Here is a 24,158-nt window from a genome sequence, read left to right as displayed (position 1 = left end):
CGGTAGATCTATTTTAATCCTATCAGATAGTACTGAGGTTAAATCTAGATTCAGATCTAACTGTAGACTATATAAGTCTTTGAAATTGGCTTGTTCATCATTTTAAATAAAAATTACATAGAGATGTTGAAGTTACATGAAGATATTTATTTTGCAATAGTCTCTCAAATGATACTCGATCCCTATTACCTTTTAAAGTTTTTAAATTTTCATCCACGTATCCATTGAGTGATACCATTGATTAATATTCTATTAGTTTAAAATATTGATCACTCAAATTAGTGAAATTTGGGATCCAGGATTATACACAAAATCAATTGTTTCTGCGATGAAATGATCGATTTTGACTTTTGGACTTTCTTTACGAGATGTTACTTTTGTGACTTGTAATGATTTTTCGATATCTTTATCTTTTTCTTCAGAACGGGAGTTATGGGTTCTGATAGTGTCTGCTTATCCACGAACTCAGCACCCAGGTATTCCAAATATCAAATTCGTTGGAAATATGCATGGGAATGAACCAGTGGGAAGAGAACTCATTCTACATTTTATAGAGGTAAAAATTTTTTAAAACTAAAAAAAAAACAAAAAAAAACTCCTAGCTTAAGATATCATTTTAAAACTTTTAGAATTTCAAGTTATTAGGCCTATTAATAACAAGAGTTTATAAGTGAACTAACTTGTTAATGTTTAAGCAGTAAGGTATTACTTATCAGTATAAAGTGAGTTGATGAATAGTAAATGATCTTCTTGTTCACCTCAACCATAGGTTGCTGGACAACATAGAAATTTCTCTCCCTTGGGAGAGTTGTTTTATACTTTGATAAGGCCTCTTCTTCGTAACTGAATCTAGATATTCTATCCTTGGTCTTCCTCTTCCTGGTTTTCCTTCTGCCTTTCCCTCTATCAACACGGTGATCCAATCAGAGTGCTGAATAAGATGACTAAGCATGCTATTTCTTCTTATTATTATTATTTTCATGATTTGTCGTCCTTCATTAGCTTTCTTTAGTACGTCTTCATTCCTTTTCTTTTCCAGTTCGCAGAACTATTTGTTATACCCAGACATAACAGTAAATTTTACCCTCTTATACCCAAGATAAGTAAGTAAAAGTTTAAATATCTTTGTTTTTAGAAATCCTTACAGCTACAAGGTTTAAACATATGATCTCTCAGAACAAGGTATAAGCTTTATTTTTTAATCTCAAATGCTCAGATATAAAAAATGAGAACTAGGATCACATGAGTGTAGTTGTAAGGGTTATTTATATTTGAAACGCTAAACGCCATTATCAATAATTGTCGGTTCATTACTGGATTAAGATCTTTTCAGTACTTTTTGACAAGCATCTATCTTGGTTACGTTCGTTCCAAGATATTTGCAGTGTTACCTAATTTCGTCACACCACCTTGTATTCGAATGCCATATGTAGAGAGGAGGGGGAGAGAATCGGTTGTTAAAAAAATTAGAGTAGACCACTGCTCATTTGAAATGCTTGCAGCTTGGATATTTCAGCTTTTCTCAATGTCCATGTCTCTGATTCGTAAAGAGCTACGCTCCATACCAGGGTCTTAATAAAACGTTTTCGAGCGTCCAATGACACATTTCTTAATGTTGGCAGTCCTCTTTTCTTATTGAATGCTTGTTTAGCCTACGCTGTGTCTGCGGGACGAAAGGTCACCAACTTACACAAGTTCTATTATTATTATTATTATTATTATTATTATTATTATTATTATTATTATTATTATTATTATTATTATTATTATTATTATTATTATTATTATTATTATTATTTTCATGTGTTTTATACTATCTCAGCCTCTAACAAAGATTCATTATAAAATTATTTCAAAACCATTCTTATTTATTTATTTATTTATTTTTGCCTGGGTATTCCTATCGTTATCTTGGTTAACTTTAGAAGTATCAACGTACCCTAGTCGTATCTTTTGGTACATTTATTATCGAGAAGGGGAGATCAAATTTGTTTTCAAGTGACTGTTACTCACTGATCAAAGTGTTTTAAGTAAAAATTTTAAATTAAACGAACTACTAAAACCTCTGAAATTATTTTAATTTACATTTCTCATAAATGATTACACATATGACATTATTCAAAACACTTTCATCTATTAATCGAAACATCATTCAAGAAAAATGGAAACTAAGAATATCACTACACTAAGGAATACTCTTGTAAGGTTCAGTGTGTATAAAAGAGAGAGAAGTAACAGTTTTTTTAAAAAAAGAAAAGAAACAATACAGATTTTGACCTGTAGATTTTGAATACATCATTACTCAAAACTAAAGTTTCAGTTATTATCTACTTTTTTGATAGTTCTAACCTGTGTTGAACCTTCTGTCTTCGCTCATGATCATCTTATCACCAACGCTACCTCAGTGTCAAGAAAGACTAATAGTGAATTCTGATACTTTTCATCATCCGATTGAAATTATTGTATTTTTACCTGAGAGTTGCAAAGTGGATAAATTCGCTAAACGTTTTCAATTCGCTAAAGGCGATTATTACATATTATATCAACAACTATCTGATACTGATTGGCACAATATTTTGCAGAAAAGAGCTATACATGAAGGGGTTTCGATTTTGAAAAAGTAATTGTATCAGCTATAATAAATAATAGTCCGAAATTTCGTTCTAGAACAGCAAAATATCCTTATTGGTATTCAAAAAAATCTATTTACTTATTAAAAGCTAGTATTCACATCATAAAATATACAAAATTACGTACATCCAATGTTGAAGACTATTTATTATTTGTCAATTACTACAAAGTCTTTGGGATTCAACTAAAAGACGATAAACGTATTTACTTCAGCAAAATAGAAAATCAGTTAAATTGTGATCCCGAGAAATTTTGGAGATACATATCTAAAGGTAAAATCCTTTTGTGAGAGGAAACCACCTCTGATTACAACTAAAAGTGTAGGAGATGCTATTATATTTTTGAAGATCAAATCACCATCTAGTATAGATGGAATACCTGTTTTTATTATTAAAAAAAAGTGCTCGAAGTAATTTCACCAGTGTTAGCATCCTTGTTTAATTGACGCTTAAATGTAAATATTTATCCTGAAGCTTGAATGATAGGAGCGATAACACCAATATTCCAGACCAAAGATTATAGGTCTAGTTCTATAATGAATGGTATTCCTAAATTTTTTGAAAAAAATAATGTACAACTACTTGTATATCGCTGTCAGTGATCAGTTGGATACTAATCAATATGGGTTAATAAATGGTTTATGCAAAATTAATTTTCTGCTATTTGATCTGGTGGCCAAACTGATGTTTTTTACTTTTATTTTGTAAAAAACATTTGATAAACTGCATCATTTATTATTAAGTAAACTATACAAATACAAATTATAAAATCGTAATAAAATAGCTAGAATCATATTTAAGTAACAAGAAATTTAGAAGTAGGTATAATGGCTATACTCTCTCTACTTACAACATAACATCTGGAGTACCTCAGGCTTCTAACTTGGGTCCTTTGGCGTTTTTACTTTATAAAAATGATTTACCTAATAATTTAACCTGTGAATATTTTATGTATGCGGATGACATTAAAATCTTTAATAAAATTATTACTGTTCAAGATATGTTGCAAGAAAACATTAATATATAGCTAAATGGTCAGAGACTAATTTCCTACCTTTGAATCTTGACGAAACTTAAGGTATAACGTTTTCCAGGAAATCTGAGCTTCCATCTTCTAAATATATATAATACGTAATCAGGAAATTGAATTTGGAATTTCTCTGGATAATATTGGATAACAAATTATTATTTCAAAAACATTAACAGGTGATCACTTCAAAGGCCAGGAAAAATTTACCAATGTTAACATTACTTTGCCGCAATTTTTCCAATATTAATACTTGCAAAATTCTCTACATGTGTAATGTGCGTCCTTATTTGAACTATGGTACAGTGATTTGGAACAATGAAGCCAAATATTTTGTAAATACTATTAGGTCTATTGACAATTACTTCCTGGTCTGGTTATGATGGGAGTTCAAATATTTCAACGATATGAGTTCGTCTAGTACATCCAAAGAAGTACATCGTTTTTCTTTACCCAATAGGCGATATATTTTTTATCTTACTTTTTTCATAATATTCTTCATGGATATTTCTCTATTGTTAGTTTCATTTCCGTAACAATTCCTTACCGTAACACTAGAAATTTCGTTCCTTTTGTCTCTTAAGTTTTTACTCTAAAATGATCTATTTATAAAACCACCGATACTGCAAATAAATTTTATTTTATTCTAGGTATTTTCCAAACTAAATTTGTTAAAGTTCGTTCAGAATTTATTCAGTTATTAAATAACTTTTAGTATTATATATTTAATTAGGATGTTGCTATTTGAGATTTCTTTGTAAGAGTTGTTAGTTCTGGATTTTAGCAATATCTTTCTTCTTTTTCCCCTTTGTCTTTTCTTTTCCTCCTAGGTGTAAGACTTATTTTTTTTTCTTCAGTTGCCTGATCAGATACTACAGGCTCTTTTTCTATCTTAGTTAATACGAGTATTGTTTAATTATATGAATTACTTTTCTTGTAATCTTCTCTTTTCTTTAATTTATGATATGTCATATTTTATCCCAGTATAAAATCACTTTTAAATTTATTGTTTTGTTAAATTTTATGATTTTGACTGCGTGTGCAGCTTATTTATTGCATGTATAATTTACTTATTTACCAGATATATTCTACGACATTATTGTGTGTGTTTAATTGCATATACTGAATATGTATTGCATGTATCATATACTCACTACCCAGGCACATCTGCTGCTATAAATCTTGTTTGCTGTCTAATTAATAATGTATAAATTATAAATTGATTATTATTATTATTATTATTATTATTATTATTATTATTATTATTATTATTATTATTATTATTATTATTATTATTATTATTATTATTATTGAATTACACAAGCTAAACTCTTTAGATTTTTTTTTGGCACAATATTTCTCGTAGGCAAATTGAGTGATCTTCATTACATTTTGCCCGGTGTTAGAGGTCACTGAGGGTAAGATTCTTACTCCGAGGTTTTTAAGGGTTGACCGCGTTAAGAAATAGTGGAGGAAAAACTATCCTATATAGTTAATATTGAAATCTACGTGTTGTAATATTTGTCAACGTTAACTATCAGTTGGTTCAACACAAAAGAATACTCCTTGCGGAAATACCTTTGCCCCCCTTTGCGATTGAATTTTAAATTTCGTTTATAAGATAAGATACTGTTAACAAAGGAGTCAATCCATACGAAGTGGTCCAGAGGTGGTTGCTCGACCATCTCCGAAAATTATAAAACTTTGAGTGTAACGAAACTTGTGTATGAGAAGGTCAATAACATCATTCACGTTGTCATATGCACAAGTTTTCCTGAATAGCGGCTATCTTTGTTGTCGTTGGAATGTCTTTTTATTATTATTATTATTATTATTATTTGCAAGCGTTTACAAAAACTACAATTGCTCAGGACGTACGAATCAGACGAATACCAAACAAAAACGAATGTTTAGAGGAGAGACTGAGGTACACGGAGAACATATACTCTTGCTTCTAAATAAATATGCAGGGTTGCAAACTAATACATGAAATCACTAGAAAAAATACAGAAAATTACACATTTAAAGGAGCTATAAAATTTGGGGTTCATAAGTTTTGTGTTGAATACTAATGCATATAAAGAGTCTGCAGAAAGATCCACAACTATGATACTACTGTTACCGTAGATTTATGGGGGTCGGAGATTGAAGTTTGTGATTTTGATGCCATGTTTGGGCGTAATATCTCAGGAAGGCAAAGTGCTAAAAATGCTGCTTAGGACACAAAGTAATTATATATGTGAGTATACTATTGCAAAAAAAATCATGACTGATATTACATGGAGAAAAGAGTGAGGACTTGGTAAAAATACGAAGAAAGCACGCGAGTGGCGATAGTCGTAGCCCGGAAAAATTTAAATGTTTTGATATGTTTCATGCTAGAACGCAAAAACTACGCACTGCTTAGCAATTAGGTCCGCTTTTGTTCGTGTTCAAGTGGTGTTTGTTCCATGTTTCTAGCTCCATGATCATTGTCTCTCTACAGAGTGGACAATTTATCTTGACCATCTCTCCGCTATAACGGAAAAACCAAAAGAGAGGAAAGCGAAACTTTGCACGAAGCAACTATAAGGAGGAGGACATCTTTGTATGTATTAAACAGAAAGACTCAAAAATCAATGTTGCCAACCCAATATAAAGTTATATTTTTTCAAATTGTACTAGTCAGATTATTATATCTTTCAAATCAACCTGTCAAACATAAACTTAAAATACCACTTTTATTATTCAGTGTTGCAAACTAAGGATGTTATAGTATCACAAACATCCAAAGTTCGCAAGCCTCTAACGCACATACAGCACAACGGAGATGCACATGATAATACACATCGAAAGTACATTAATGTTGGATACCATGGTCATGGTATGACTTGTTTCGAATGAATATTAACGAAGTTACCAGGCCTTGAAAATTTGATTTTTTGAAAGCATTTATTTCGAAAAAATGCTGAGATAAGTATCATGTATAGTTACTTGTATGGTTTGTAATGGATATGCAAATAATGTTGCCGTTTACAGCACTTCGATATCTCAAACCGTTCCGGAGGTATGATAAATATTGTTGAAGTTTGCAACACTGCTTAAATCGTGTAGTTGCGAGAACTTGTAATTACAGCTACTAAACATATTGCTGTAATGCTATAGAAGAGAAGGGAAACAACAATCATATTAAATATTTTCCACAAACACGCTATTTTCAGCAGGATAGAATAGATAGGTGTAACGCAACCTTGTGAAGATATTAACTTCCCTAACTGGGATTGGATTTCAATGATACTTTGCTCATTCATTAAGTGCCTTAATACCGCGGTCTAGTTCGACGATGGGTGTCGTGGGTGCCAGGGGTAGCTAACCAGGGATTTATTTGTAGCCAGGGAAGCCTGGGAATTCCCCCCTTTTAACTTTTGGTTTCCCTGTCTCTAGGTTTAATTCTTTCTTCCCAGCCTGGGAAGATATTTTCCACCTTTCTTAGGCTATACAATCTGTTTTAAAGTATAATAATTCAACTCCATATTTTAGTAATAATTCTTTACTTTTTAAGTGAATCAGTGATTGAATCTTTATTTCAAATTTCATTTTCATTAGAATTTGAATATGTACGATATTAATTTGTATTTACAATGCATTGTTTCTAATAGTACAAACTTTTTTTAGGCAATTTTTTTCCTTTATATACATAATTATTTAATAACAAAACTATCTACAAACATTAATCTGCAAAGTTTCCAGTATGTTTGTCAATATTCTAATTTAGAACGTTATATAAATATTAGTTTTATTAATTATCACTTATTATTTGATGAGGATTGTAGCTATTTATGTAACAAAGTATACTGTCCAAAATTGGAAACTTTCGAAGTGAATGCCACAAGGAACGGTCCTAGGGCCAATTACATTTTAAATATTATAAATATATGAAAATATATGAAAATATATGAAAATGGTTGAGTTTCCATTATTGTCGCGAGCTATGCTGATCTTGTTTATAGAATTATTTCCCGAAGAAAAATCTTGCAGCTGATACCACTGATTATCGTACTTCATCTGAGTAGCACAGTAATAATAATAATAATAATAATAATAATAATAATAATAATAATAATAATAATAATAATAATAATAATAATAATAATAATAATAATAATAATAGAACATTTTCAGTTATTAGTGAGCAGACACTGCAGTTGTTCATTGGTATTTTATTCGTTGACAAGCACCTTAAAAAGAACATAAGAAAATGGATATTAGACTATATTTTAATAAAGAAAAAGCTCCTGACGATTAAAAGGCAAGCGATTCCGGTACACAAAGTAAGAAAGTAAGAGGCTTTCGTGTTAATTGTGAATGAAATTCGTGTTAAAAAAGACAACTGTGATATTTAGAACTGCCTACGTTATTGCGCAAAATCATGTGTCGTTTACCGTGCATCTTATTAAATTGTAAGAAATAAATGTAATGAACCTCGAACAAGTTCTCTACTCTAATGTTACGCGTTCAAATATTATTGACTTTGTAGCTACAGAAATGAACGAAAAATGACCCAGTATCTTGCAAAATCCGATGAACCCTTCGCGCTAATGATGGATGAATCCTCCACTGTGTCTCATAAATTTGTTCTTATTGTGTATAGCCGTACTGTAGTTAATCAGGTGTGTAGCAATATATTTTTAGGTTTATTTGAGCTCTAGGTAACAATAGGCAGAGAGGTTTGTAATTCCATAGTTAAAATATGTGAAAGTATGAATCTTTCCAAAATTATATTACGGGGAAGACTTATAGCAGTTTGTATTGATGGCGCAAATAACATGCAAGGCGAAATAAATGGTGCTGTTTCTTTACTCCAGCGAGAATTAGACACCAATTTATTATGTTTCACTGCATGAGTCATAAGCTTGAACTGGCTGTTCACAACGTTGTAAATACGTTTTCAGATATGGTTCATTTTCAAAGCCTTGTAGAGCGATTGCACGGTGTTTACTCAATGTCCCCGAAAACAGGAGAGAAATCAAATTAATATCACGAGAACTAAGTATTCGCTTCTATAATATTACTAAAGTTTTTGATGTATGGTGGTTAGGCTCTTCATACCGTTCAGTAGAAGCATTGCGGAAGTCCTACCCTGCGCTAGTGGAACACTTTTGAGAAGATTGTACAAATTTGCAGAGAAGCTTTCAGCAGCTTGCAATATTTTCCGATCTGTATGTAAATTTAAAACTCACTAAGTGGAATTTTGTTTATGAAATGTCCATGATCCGAGATGCGCTGGAACCTCTACATATCCTTAGCCTGTTTCTACAAGAAAAGCCTGCATCCGCTGTACAGGTAATAAGCAAAATTGAAAAACTGTAAATGTTCTGGAAGCGTTGAAAGAAAAAGGGGCATGTCCATGGAACAATTACGTCAGTTTGAAGAAACTGGTCAGTTTTGTGGAGTCTCACTGGCAAAACTCTTAGACAATTCTCTTGAGAAGTACCAGAAAATAAGATTGCAAGGGTCTAGCAGATAACATACGCTCGAAACGTTCAGTAGGGCCGAGGTTTTGCTACAATCCAATTGGCGAGAAGAATTGTCTGCAAGAAAGTTAAACGGCGACAAAGAAGTAATGCAAATTTCAAAAATAAAATTTAAAAAAAATAAAAGAGTTTAAATTTTCCTCTGATGATTTAGCCAAAATTCTGCAGGGGTTTCGAGAGCATAAGATGAAACCTAATATTGTCCCAAATCTACAAAATCTTAACATGGAAATCAGTGTTCTTCCAGTTTCTTCTGCAGAGTGTGAGAGAGGCTTTTCCAGCTTAAACTTCCAACATACTGATACTAGAAACCATTTATCTGTAAAAACCGCCGAATTTATTATTTCATAAACATTAATGAACCAGATATTACCTCGTTCAATGCAGAAAAGTATGCCATCAGCTGGATAAAAAATGGACATCATGACATCATGCTACTAGCAACAAACTAACTGGGAAAAAGACGGTATCCGATGTAAAACAACCTTGTATTTCTACACTATTCTACGTATTGCTAAAGTGAGGTACGGTGTGAAAGTATTGTTAATTTCTAAAGACAGTGTTAGATAACATGCTGTAAATCATGCTTCAGCTTAACCCTGTCTTTGTTCAATTCTGGATTCATTTTAATGCCAGTATGTTTTGTTGGACAAAAGTTTACTTTTAGCAGAACATTGATAGGTGCACACACCCCTGAATCTAATTTTATTAAGTATAAGGAGGAAAATGGTACTAAAACTTACTTATGATAATGAGTAATGACATTTAGTAGCGTCTTTCCCCTTCTATTTAATAAAATTAGGCTCAAGTATATATGCACCTATCACTGTTCTGCCCAAAATAAACCTTTTGTTGTATTTATTGTTCGGGCGGGGAATTTGATCTTTAAGGACGAAATTAGAACAGACTAAAGAATTACTTGTCATAGCAAAACCCTTTTACGTAAGAGTGTGACACTTGTTATGACAAGGTGTGCAGATTGCAATGCAACTATAGGACTTTTATTGGGTGCTCTGCACTTGTTCTCAGCAGTAGGACAAAAAGTAGTAAGGTAACTAAGGCATGCAATCTAATCTACCTAACCAAATCTTATCTAACGTACCTATCCGTATTTATCATAAAATTGTTTTTAAAAATTTTTTAAAAAATGATTAACTTGGGGGTCTCCTATCAAACCAGTACCAAATTTCAAAGTAGGTAGGTTTAAAAATAACGTTGTCCCAACCTCACTTTAAAGTTGTTCTGTTATACGGAATACATCTTGCATAAATATTCCCCCCTTCTACAAAATCCACAAATAAATCACTGTAGCTAACCCCCTTACTATTTAGACGTGGCAATGATCATAGAGTAGAAAGATGGAACAAACGCCACTCGCAAGCTTTTGCACAAGTGAACACAAACAAAAGCGGGCCTAATTGTTGAATCATGCGTGATTTTTGAGGTCTAGCATGAAACATATCAAAAGGTTTAATTTTTTCCGGGCTACGACCATCGTCACTTGCGTGCTTTCTTCGTATCTTTACGAAGTTCTCACTCTTTTCTCCATGTAATATCAGTCATATATATATATATATATATATATATATATATATATATTGCAATAGTTTACTCACATACAGAATTACTTTGTGGCTTAAACATCAATTTTTTAGCACTTTTCCCTGCTGAGATATTACGTCCCAAACATGGCATCAAAATCACAAACTTCAGTTTCGTTCCCCCATAAATCTACGGTGACAGTAGTATCATAGATGTGGATATTTCTACAGACTCTTTACATGCAATAGTATTCAACACAAAACTTATGAACCCCCCATTTTATGCCCTTTCAAAATATAGCTCCTTTAAATGTGTAATTTTCTGTTTTTCTAGTGACTTCATGTATTAGTTTGCAACCCTGCATATTTATTTAGAAGCAAGAGTATTTGTTCTCCGTGTACCTCAGTCTCTCCTCTAAACATTCGTTTTTTGTTTGGTATTCGTCTGATTCGTACGTCCTGAGCAATTGTAGTTTTTGTAAACGCTTGCAAATGCAAAAACTGAAACCCGATCGACAACAAAGATGGCCGCCATTCAGGAATACTTATACATATGACAACGTGAATGATGTTACTGACCTTCTCATACACAAGGTTCATCACACTCAAATTTTTATAATTTTCGGAGATGGTCGAGCAACCATTTTTCCTATCTTTGGACCACTTCAGATGTTTTGACCCAGAGGGAAGCCAGTGACGTCTCATAGATTTAACGTTAACCTAGTTCCGATTTACGTATTGTTCTCTGGTAAGCTTATTTTAGCTCAATTTCGCATTTAAATGGCATTACCTAATTATTGTCATTATTTGCAGTATTTAGTAACAAGTTACACAACAAATGATACCGTTCGATGGCTTGTGGACAACACAAGAATTCATCTTATGCCAACAATGAATCCAGATGGATTTGAAGAAGCCAGAGAAGGGTCTTGCCGCAGAGGACCCGGAAGGTAAGGATATATTAAAGTATACTATTAGTAACTTGCAGGGTCGGATCCAGGACCGACTTCTGGGGGGGGGGGGGTGATGGATTGTCATACTGCTACGTAGAGGTACTTTTAAAAGCTTCAAGCCCTGGGATGGGTTTTATTTATATATGTAAAATAAGAAAGTTTCCTCTTCGCCCTGATCGCCCCCTTGATCCGCCACTGGTAACTTGTGCTCAAAAATACATATTTTTAAATTTAGACTGTAGCTGAAAGGGATCACTCAGAAAAAAAAAAAAAAAAACTCAATTGATTTGTCTTATGTAACAATTGTCAAGACTTTTAACGCATTTTCATTCATCTAAATTGTCATTCATTTCATTAAATAAAACCTTCATTCTACTATTGTAAATGTACACTCATGTTCAAAATGATTATCGCATATCTATGTCTTCTTGTAAGAATATAATTTGATTTTGTAGGGTGCTTTTAATACTGATACTATGTGTATAATCGGAAAATGTATATTTGTGGTAAATTTCATAGGAAAAGAATTATAAATACGAAAATTAGAATGAGTAAAACAAAATGTTTAATAGACAAGATAGTTTTATTTTCGTTTTATTGTTCTTTTTTACTGCTCTTTTGACATGAAATTTGCCACATTCATGTCTTTGCCCATTATACACATACTAACATTATAAGAAATACCGGGCAAATTCGTTATCAAATTATATTCTTACAAAAACCTATTTATAGACATGCGACAATAATTTTGGACATGAGTGTACATCGATTTGCATTACTCGTAAATTGGTTGCTATTCAAAATAATACATTTAAATACTATGGAGAAATACGCAGTAGCAAAGTTAAACCTTGACGGTGAGTTCTGTCAGGCATTGTAGTTGGAAATGATATTCAATTAGTCTAACCGGACTATATGTGAGTTACTAAAGATGGAATTACTGCATCTCTTTACTTAGGATTAGAAACTGTATTTCTGGGATTTTCGCGTCTATGTTCATGTTAGTCCGTCACACATATGAGGGATGACGTCCCACGGCGATCACACTGCCCGGGGAATTGGTGACGAAGAAAAGAATGGGAAAGGAGGAAGCGATCTGGAACCAGTGGCGTAGGGAAGGGGGGGGGCGGAGGGGCCGGGCCCCCCCAAAGGGGTCCGACAATGTACTTTGGTACTTTGATGTTTGTAATTTTTTATATATTTTTATGTTTATATATTTTTTTGTTTGTAATTTTTCTATATGTACCTATAACAGCACTTGGGCCCCCCCAAACACACATCCTGGCTACGCTACTGTCTGGAACTATTATGTTAACACTACAATGCATAGTGGGACAGATATGGGTCATAGTGGTAAATAATTTGTGCTTGCCTACATAACGTTATGTAGTTGTTAATGCATGTTGAACCAGATTGGGGACGTTCGAAGCTACTTGTAATTCTACAGTTTCCGCATAGATGACACTATTAAGCGTACTTTCGTTACTTATTTTTGTTTTCTCTTGCAAAACGTTTTTTTCACAGAAAATAAAAAGATCATGCATTGTAGGGTTAAGTACCATCCTGGCATTTGCCTAGTGTGAATGAGGAAAATCCAGGAAAAAATTCATTCAGATTGGCTGACCTGAAAAACCTGTTACACCTTTTCGACAAACTGCCCCCACCAGGAATCGAGCCCGGTGCCGTTCGCTTGAGTTGAGTTGATTTTGAGTTTAACGTCCCTTTCAGCAGCGAGGCTATATGAGACCGGACCTACTGATTAATGTGGAATCCGAACCACATAAGCTCCCGCCGGGAATCGAATCCGGGTCTCCCACGCCAAAGGTGCGTATGATAACCGCTTAGCTACGAAGGAGCTCTCCGGTGCCATTTGCATCAAAGGCGAGAGCATTAGCAACTACGCTACGCAGGACACAATCTCCTTTCTTGTCTTATGAACTCCATGAGATCTATTTAAGTATTTATTTATTTATTTATTTATTTCAGAAAACAACAGGCGGATGCCTAATTACAGTTTTCCATCATGATAATATAATTTAAAATACACACATGATAACAAAATAATACGATTGCAAAATACTTTAAAATACATATAACATGATCTACACCTTATTTATTTAGAGTAAAATTCTGTATATAGCTAAAAATGTCTATCTCTGGGTGCTTTTCTGACACCTTATTATACAATAAACACATTTTTCTGACAGGCGATACATCCAATGCATTAGTCCTTTGCGCTGAAAGATGGAATATGCTATTATGGGGTCTGGTTGCTCTATGTGGGACGTGAAGTTTGATTTCTGATAGTAAATATTCTGAATCTACTGTACTGTGTATTATTTTATGTAAGAAAGATAAAATGAAGTGAGTCCTCCTGCTTTCAAGTGATTGTAATGAATATTTGCTTCGAAGATCTTCATACTTCTCAAATTTCGGATATATCCCTGTTTCTTTATATGTTAAAAAGCGCACAAATTTATTTTGAATGTTTTCGATTTTACTTGTATATTTCTTACTATCAGAACCCCATATTATCGCTGCATATTCCACCTTAGACCTTACATAGGCAATGTATAATGTTTTGAGGACATCGGTGTTAGAAAAATCACTTCCTAATCTCATCACAAAGCCAAGGTTCCTGAAGGCCTCACCAACTACTCTGTTGACATGAATATCAAATGATAGGTTTGACTGCAGAGTGACTCCAAGATCAGTTATATAATCCACTCTTTCAATTGGTGTTTGATTAATAGTATACACATTGCGGACATAGTTCATTTTCCTGGTGTATGATACTACTTTACATTTTTTAATATTTAACAGCAATTTGTTTGATTCACACCATTGGAAAATAGAATTTATATCGCTTTGCAAAGAAATAGCGTCTAACTCCGTGGAGATACTACGATAGATTTTTAAATCGTCAGCAAACAATAGTTTGTGGGAGGATGTTATTACAGGTGGTAAATCATTAACAAATAATATAAATAATAGAGGTCCTAAGTTCGATCCCTGAGGCACACCAGAGTCTACGACATATTCCTCAGTTAGAATATTTTTGTATCGAACGCGATGTTTGCGTTGGCAAAGATAGGACGCTATAAATTGTTGAAGGTTTCGTGAAAAATTGAATGTCACAAGTTTGCTTAGAAGTATATCGTGATTAATTACGTCGAACGCCTTGGAGAAATCTGTATAAATTACGTCTACTTGTTCCTTTTTATCAACTTTATTAGCTATAAAATGTGTAAGTTCTGAGAGATTAGTTACAGTTGACCTCTTTGGCATGAAACCATGTTGAAAGGGAGATATTACTGACCGTACATGTGAGTAAATTTTTTCATATATAATAATTTCAAATACCTTAGATGGGGCAGATAGCAGTGTTACAGGTCGATAATTTTTTATTTGGTCAGTAGGACAACCTGTCTTGGGAATGGGACAGACGTCACCAATCTTCCATTTCATAGGAAACGTAGAAGAAGCTATTGACTTGTTAAAAATAGCCTGTAGGGGATGTTTCAGTATTTCTGAGCAGCCTTTAATGATGTACGGTGGTATTTTATCCGGCCCACAAGATGACCGTGGCTTAAGTTTTTTAATAGCATTCTCAACATCTTCGATGTCTATAAAGTTAATATTTAATTTGTCCAGAATTTCCGAATTATGGTATTACTCCATAGGAATAAGATTATAAGTTGATTTATTGTGTGTTACTTGAAAATTTGCCATAAATGCATTTGCAATAGCAGCATCGTCACTCAAACAAGTATTCATAGAGATCAAGAAACTACCCTGGTATTTTGCTAGTGAAATATAATCATAACACTCAATAGAATTTTAAGTTTATTGGGTTTTTGGAATGCGAACTAAACAACATGAAAATAACAGTCTCATCTTCAAGATGGGCTTAGCATGTAAACCACATAAACATCTAAAGCCGTTCCTAAATGGTTAACTTTGCAGTAATATGATTAACGTGTTGAAGCTGAAAGTGTCACTCTACCTACAGAAACTCACATATTGTGCGTACTTGTTTCTTCTAAGATATGTTATTTCCAACTGGATGATCTGTCGAGTCACAGTTTAGTGCTCCTCTTCTCCGTAAACCACGTGGATAGAACAAGGAGAAAACATGATATTGAGAAAGAACAGTGGTGATAGGCCAACAAGAACATCGAATAGCGTAGGCGATCGTTTTGCAGGCATTATTACTCGTGAATCCATGACTACTCGTACACTAGGAGCCGCTATAGCTCAGTGGTAGATCGTTCACTTCTGGTAAATGGGATCCTGACTTCGATCGCAGCTCGTGCCAAGTGAACTTTGTGGTGGATAAACACCGTGTGCGTGGGTTTTCTCGGGGTTCTACCGCTTTCTTCCACTTTTTCATACCACCATTTCATTCATTTCTCATTATCATCGTCTGCCGGCATAAGCATGGGACGTAAAACTTAAAGGTTTCATTTACTTGTACACTTCCAAGACTAGTTCATTCCATTATCTTACCCAATACTCTTCCCTTCCTACAAGAGAAAAATATCAGTTTGCTCAAAATTTTATTTTCATTTTTCTTAAAGTTTTATGTTTCATTTTGAACACCTTGGAAACATGAAAGTGCATAATATGTTTCAATGTTTTTTTTTTTTTTTTTTTTCAAGATGTTGAAAATGTGGCACAAGACACTTTCTCATATTTTCGAAAAATTGAAATGAACCAGCCCAGAATTAAATAAGATGGTCCCGTCGGGGAAAAACTTTTGTCTGTTTTTCGGAGAAACTGCAAATATTTAAAAACCAGGTTAATTGCTGATACAATACAAGATAATGGTCAGAGACAGCTTAATACATTATGAAGTCCTAGACTATACTTTCGAAATCGCTCCCGAAATAATAATAATAATAATAATAATAATAATAATAATAATAATAATAATAATAATAATAATAATAATAATAATAATAATAATAATAATAATAATAGCAGTTGTTGTTGTGTTTTAAATTACGACAAAACTGTCGTCGACTACGAATTCACCACTCAGTATGCCTGCACAAAATCTCATTGTTGAATATACGTTCATACAGCAAGATAATTTGAAAAAAGGAAATATCAGATTATAATGTAATTCAGAAACTCCCACATGAGAAATTTCGAGTGCAATAACTTACTATATTCTATAATACGTATATAAGGGGGAGGAGAAGGAGCCAAAGTCGTGTGTCTCCCAAAGCACTAACCTATACGCCCTAGGCGCAAATTTGGGCCTGATAACATAGCCAAACACACACACACACACACACACACACACACACACACACACACACACACACACACACACACACACACATACATACACCTACACAGACACACACGCACACACACAATAAAAGTTCTGTACACCGGAGCCTAGAGTACGGATTCAATGTATTTTGTTACACACAATCTAAATTTCAAAACTCAGGACGATTGACCGTGTCAAAAAAGGTTACATGTAATACAGGTATACAAAAAAAAAAAAAAAAAAAAAAAAAACTTCTGTGCAGCAGACACGATCAATCATTCTGGGGGTTTGAAATTTAGATTCTGTATTAACAAAATACATTGAATTTATACCCTGGGGTACGCTGCACAGAACTTCTTCTTTTTTTGTATTGCTGTGTTACCTGTATTCTTCCTACCCAAAATCGCTCAAGTTTTTTCGCCCATAACAAAACATTGACACGGTCAATCGTCATGGGATTTCGAAATTGATTTTGTATAATAGTAATAATATATATATATATATATATAGTGGCGTTATTAGGAGGCTTCCGGGCTTAAGCCCCCGCGAAATCTTACTTTATATAGTAAAGTAAATTAAATACACGGTGTATCTTGCACAATTTTCACATTTCCAGGCAAAGCCCCCCCGAAACAAAATCGTAAATACGCCCCATATATATATATATATATATATATATATATATATATATATATATATATATATATATATATATATATATATATATATACACCTATAGATAGATAGATATAAATATAGAAGAAATAAAATAAAAGAATCTCTTAATTTGTGTTAGAAAATGTCTCTAGTATCCTTTTAGAAAAGAACTTTCAACGTAATTTCATTTCTTTGTTTTCCAGGGGCAACAAGCTTAAAGTAGATCTCAACCGCAGTTTTCCTGATAAATTTCGGGATAACGGGGTACCGATGCAGCCAGAGACGAAGGCTGTAATCAACTGGCTCACTACAGTTCCTTTTGTACTTTCAGCTAGTCTACATGGAGGCGCTCTTGTTGCCAATTATCCATATGAAAATATACCACATCATGGTACGTAATGACTTCTTTTCTTATTTTATCTAGAATAAAGATTCAGTAGACCTCCGTATTATTAAAAAATTCTCCAAGAGATATATCCACTTACGTTACGCCACACAAAGGGCTATGGATACACAGAACACTCTTTGTTGAATGGTGTATGGTCGGCACACTATTGTTTCTGGCTTCATTATTATTATTACTATGTTAATAACGAGGTACCGTAATTCGTAGCAACATTGTATGTTGATTATACATTATAAATCTGTTTGCGGCGTTTGGTGGTGCAGATATGTTCAAAAACATCATAGACAAATATTTCTTCTTCTTTTATCAAAAAGTAAGTTCTGTTCTCTTTCCATTTGAACAACATTTTGAAGTCTTTAAGTTTTAAGTCCTACGGTTATGCCAGCTAGGATAAAGAAGACGGTGATGATGAGAAATGAATACAATAGTGGAATGAATAAAGTGGGAGGAAACGGGAGAACCCCGAGAAAACCCCCACACACGGTGTTTGTGAATGCCAAAGGCCACCTGGCGGGAGCTGAGTTCGAATCAAGGACCCCATGCACCAGAGGTGACACTCTACCATTGAGCTACCGCGGCCGAGCTCTCCGTTTTAAAACTTCTTGCACTAGGGCTGCCATATATCCCCCCTTAAAAAAGGAACAAAGATATAGCAAACTAAACTGGACAGTTTTTCGAAAATTAAATATACATATATACATTTAAATGTTTTATTTTTTAAAAAATCATTCGAGAACACCATTATAACAATTTACGTATTTTCGACTATTTGAGTTGAATATCTAAGACGTGTGGACTTTGTGGTGGACAAACACTGTGCTCGTGGGTTTTCTCGGGGTTCTCCCGTTTCCTCCCACTTCTTCATTCCACCATTTCATTCATTTCTCATAAGCACCGTCTCCTTTAGCCTAACTGGCATAACCGTAGGACGTAAAATTCAAAGATTTCATTTTGTTTTTGAATATCTAAGAATAAAACTAAAATTATTATATTGATAGTAAATGAGATACAGAGATGAAGTAGAAACATTATTTGTAAAGGGCCAAGATAGCTCCCGGTAAGAAACTTTTTTTTCGCCCTTGTGTCTATTTATCATTTTTCAAAACTTTCGTCCGTGACTAATCCTTGGTTCATTTCCTTCCTATGACACAACATGATGAAAAGTTAAACTACAGAACAAACTAGTTTAAAATTTTAGTACACAATTTACAGCATGCTTTTAAATGTTGAGCCTCTAGCAGCCTTCCAGTTAGAGAGGGTTACTGCAAACACCTCTCTCATGGTATTAATTAGCAACTGCATTTTCAACATGAATTTCATTTTACTCTTGTGTTCAATTATATTGTACACAACTTCATTTTCAAAGTAAACTTTTTGAACTTAATATTTTAATAAACTCAGTAAACTTTTTTACTTACTCAAAAGCATCTTTCTGAGTAATGTTACATAGAAAGAAACAAACATAAAGTACAATCAAGCCAATAGAATCTCGTTAACTTACTTCAGTTTGAAAAATTTTAAACCCTTCTCTGGAGGTAGGATTTGCAATAAATAACTGTTTATATTCCTCATGCTTTTGAATATTTTCTTGCAAGTTCATATATATTTCAAGAAACATACTACCTACAAGTGAGAGTACAAAACTTTTAAAAATAAAGTATGTAAATCATTCATTGCAGCTTTGGAAAATTCAAGATTACTAATAAAACTCCAACTGACCAAAGCAGTATATATATATATATATATATATATATATATATATATATATATATATATATATATATATATATATATTTGTGTTACAGTTTCGGCTACGTAACATAGCCTTCATCAGATACAATATGAGAGAAATATCCAATTTTGACAGCTTATATACAATCTGAATGCAAGACACGCCCACTTTCTCTTTACAAAACGTAAGCTTTTAATTGGCTCTAAAAAGTAAAATTTTAATTAGTGTAGTCACTTTCTCTTTTGCGCACCTGTTACGAAACTCGTAATTAAATGTTTGTCACTTACTACACCTTCTATTCGCTATTGCCCATCTGGTGTTCTCCATAGTACACCTGCTCCAACAGCTCGTGTTGATTCTTCTTATTCTTTCTTTCTATTTTGTTTGTCATCTTTTCCCATAATTCATGTATTACAAGTCTACTAGACGAATTCGTCAACTTCTCCTTCCCATATTTCTTAATCCACTGGGCTTCTTTCCATCTTCTTATCACACTCCTTTTCTCCCTTTCTAATCCTTTTATTCCTTCCCAATCTATATCATGTCCCGTTTCTTTAATGTGTTTATATATTGCGTTGTGCTCTCTTTTCAGTCTGGCATTGTCCTTATGTTGTTTTATCCTTTCTTCTAATCTCTTTCCTGTTTCCCCTATGTACTTCATATCGCACTCTTTACAATTAACCTGGTACACTACTCCTTCTTCTTCTGATCTTATCTCCTTGTCTTCCTTCTTTTCTCTTTCACTAAGTTTATTACCCTCTTTCCTCCTTTCCTGTAAGTTTTAATCCCTTCCTTCTTCAACAGGTTCTTCAGGATCTCCGTTTTCTCGCCTAAACTTTCAATACCAAACCATCCTTTTCCTTCTTTCTGTGTATCTTCCTCTTTTCTTCCTTCTTCAACAGGTTCTTCAGGATCTCCGTTTTCTCGCCTAAACTTTCAATACCAAACCATCCTTTTCCTTCTTTCTGTGTATCTTCCTCTTTTCTTTCTTCTTCAACAGGTTCTTCAGGATCTCCGTTTTCTCGCCTAAACTTTCAATACCAAACCATCCTTTTCCTTCTTTCTGTGTATCTTCCTCTTTTCTTCCTCTTTTTCTTTCTAAATCTTCTTTTCTGTATCCGTTTCCCTTTAATAATTGGTACAGTATTTCTATGTCTTCTTTTCTTCTTTGTTCGTTGCTATCTATCATTTCTATTCTCTTTTTCATGTTCTGTATAAAATTCATCTTAGTTCCCGTGTCTACGTCACTCCTCTTGTGGCAGTATATCCTGGCATCGCATTCTTTCCTGTACCATTTCGTTTCGAATTTTCCTCCTATTTTCTCTATAGTAATGTCCATGAAGTTGATTTTCCTTTCTTCTTCTATCTCTATTTCTAGCCTAATCCCTTTTTCTTCGTCCTCAATCATTTTAACAAATTTCTCCAACTGTCTCTTAGTTCCTTTCCATATTCCAAGGCAATCATCTACATATCTACAAAACATTGTAAGATTGTTTTACGTTTTGTAAAGAAAAAGTGGGCGTGTCTTGCGTTCAGATTGTATATAAGCTGTCAAAATTGGATATTTCTCTCATAATGTGTCTAATGAAGGCTAAGTTACGTAGCTGAAACTGTAACACAAATATATAATCTTAATATATATACTGTATATATACTGTATATATACTGCTTTAGTCAGTTGGAGTTTTATTACCAAGCAAAGTATGTATTTATTATTTAGAATATAATTGTACCTTACTTTTGAACTTCATGTTGTCAGATTTTAGTAGGCAACCGATTCTAAAGTTCTGTACACATATGAAACGCAGTTGTTTCTGTTGAAGTATCGATTGTTATTAGTACATATTGAAATAAATGATCCCTACCTTATTGGGTTATTCATTTTCTGTGGATATATGAAACTATAAAAATTTTAAAATATTGTATGAATGTGAATTTTAACTTTCAATGATCTCCATGTTTTCACAAAAATGGAAATAACCCATTCGACTGTCAACACTTGATGGAATGGTGTCATTATAGTAGAAGTTGAACTACGGTAATTATAATTAGCCATATTAACAAACTGTAGTAATTACTTTCTTAATCTTTTAGTACTGTAGTATCTTCTATGTCTATCCTTTATCTACATTTAATGTATTAGTTCTAAGTAGAGTAAATTTATTACATATCTTTTACTTAACATTATTGCTATAAAACAAAATATGGAAAAAGTAAATCTTCTTTAAAAATTTAATCTCAAAAGCATAATTAATATGTACATGCAAATATTGCAATATTAGAAACATCTGTGCTCGGGGACTTTACCCCTTATAGTCTAATGAAATAATACGGAAGCCGTTATTGAATAAATCGGCCCAAATTTGTAAATTTTATAGGCGAAATGCGTTACTCCACAAAGAAAAGAGGATTACAAAAAAAAAAAAAAAATCAAATGAAATGAAATCTTTAAGCTTTATGTCTCACGATTATGCCGGTTAGGCTAAAGGAGACAGTGAAGATGGGAAATGAATGAAATGGTGGAATGAAGAAAGTGGGATGAAACGGGAGAACCTTGAGAAAACCCACGATCACGGTGTTTGTCCACCACAAAGTCCACACGGCGCGAGCTGGGATCGAACAAGGAATCACAAGCACCGGAGATGAACGCTGTACCACTAAGCCACCGCGCTCCCTAAAAGAAATGAATTTGTGCTTTATAACATACTTGAAAGCAGAGTATGTTGCGATTGATCGTATCCTTATACACACACACAAACTATTAACTATTTTAGTTGTTTTACTACATCATACTCCTACTACTTTGCCCGGATAAATTCTAATTACGAGGATCCAGAATTTTCTCCTAACAAGGTACATTCGCAAAGTATCCCCTCGGAATTCATGTAAAATTGATTCCAATGCAAAGTTATCCGTGACCCAATGTGTATTGTACTAATTTTAGTGGCCCATACCGGTAATGTGCATATTTATGGATCTTCATATATCCGTAATTCAATCATACACTACCAAAACGCTCGGACACAAAATTGCTTTTAGTTTCTTTAGATGTACCTGGATATGAATGTGGGCATATGCAAAACAAATTGGATCAAGTATTGCTTCTCTGACAAATGTTACCCACCCCGGCTGCCATCTTGGATCCGCCATATTGGATTCAACTTTCTGTTTTTCAAATGAGAATAGGTGCAAGTGATATATCAAATTCATGTACAATTTTCTCGGAAATTCATTGGTGCAGTGAGTTTTACCGTAGCTTATACCCTTTGGATGGTATTACATTTAAATGTCAGGTACTTCACGAATACTGAACCAAATTGAAAGTTGTGCAGGGCTCCATGTGTGTATGTAATCTTTTACGTGATTTATCTTTGACGATATATTCCCTGAAAGTACATACAGACGGACACACAGACGTCAATGCGGAAGTGATACGTCTTCACTCAAATCTGGTCGTATGTGGATTTACATTAGGCATTTTGACTATAATACAATAATTCCTAGTTATAGTATAACATGGAAATAATAACAGTCACTCACAGAAATGTAATAAGATTATGACACCAACGTTGTAGAGTTTGTTTGTCAACATCAAAAACGTAAGCATAACTGATATTACTCTGCAATGTCAATTCACGAAGTGCCTGGAGGGATTTAATATGCAATCGGTAGAAGCTACGGTAAAATACGCTACACCAGTGAATTTCCGAGAAAATAAGTACATGAATTTGATATATCGTTTGCACCTATTCTCATTTGAAAAATAGAAAATTGAATGCGATATGACGGATCCAAGATGGCGGCCGGGGTGAGTAACATGTGTCAGAGAAACAGTATTTGATCCAATTTGTTTTGCATATGCCCACATTCATGTCCAGTTATATCTAAAGAAAATAAAGCAATTTTGTGTCTGTGCGTTATAGTAGTGTATGATTGAATTCCGGATATATGAAGGTCCATAAATATGCAAATTACCGGTATGGACCGCTAAAACTAGTGCAATACACATTGGGCCGCGGATAACTTTGCATTGGAATCAATCTTACCCGAATCCTGAGGGGACACTTCGAGAATATACCACGTAAAAATTCATACTTTCTTCGATCACTACAGGGGCAGATCCAGGGGGCGATGGATCGCCCCCCGCCCCAGAAGAGGAAACCTCCTTATTTTATATATAAATAAAACAGAGTTTGGAGCTCTTAGATTTGGTTAGGTTAGGTTACATTACGTCGTATTTACCTTCATGGTTTGTATTGGCCTCCTGCAATTAGAATTAACCCCTTTGCCCTATTATTATCCCATACTACCCTACTGCTATGTCGTCCTCTTCTACTATCGTAACTATACGTTACTTCGGTTGAAAAACACCCTATACAGTGGTGCTCCCCCCTTATGTCCATGACACCCCCCCC

At 33.7% G+C, this 24,158-nt stretch overlaps 1 protein-coding gene across 1 annotated transcript in view; it reads left to right on the top strand.

Moving 5' to 3' along the window:
- Positions 1-24,158, top strand: part of LOC145694604 (carboxypeptidase D-like) — a gene marked incomplete in the record, with an annotated part of 104,107 nt that overhangs the window by 55,187 nt on the left and 24,762 nt on the right. The window contains 3 exon segments of the mRNA XM_081770991.1: positions 423-556; positions 11,525-11,661; positions 17,809-17,996. Coding sequence (XP_081627117.1) covers positions 423-556; positions 11,525-11,661; positions 17,809-17,996 — 459 coding nt within the window.

Source organism: Thermobia domestica, chromosome 9 (assembly GCF_964235325.1).
Source record: "Thermobia domestica chromosome 9, izTheDome1.hap1.1, whole genome shotgun sequence".
Lineage (NCBI taxonomy): Eukaryota > Metazoa > Arthropoda > Insecta > Zygentoma > Lepismatidae > Thermobia > Thermobia domestica.
This window is presented reverse-complemented; position numbering and strand designations above follow the sequence as displayed.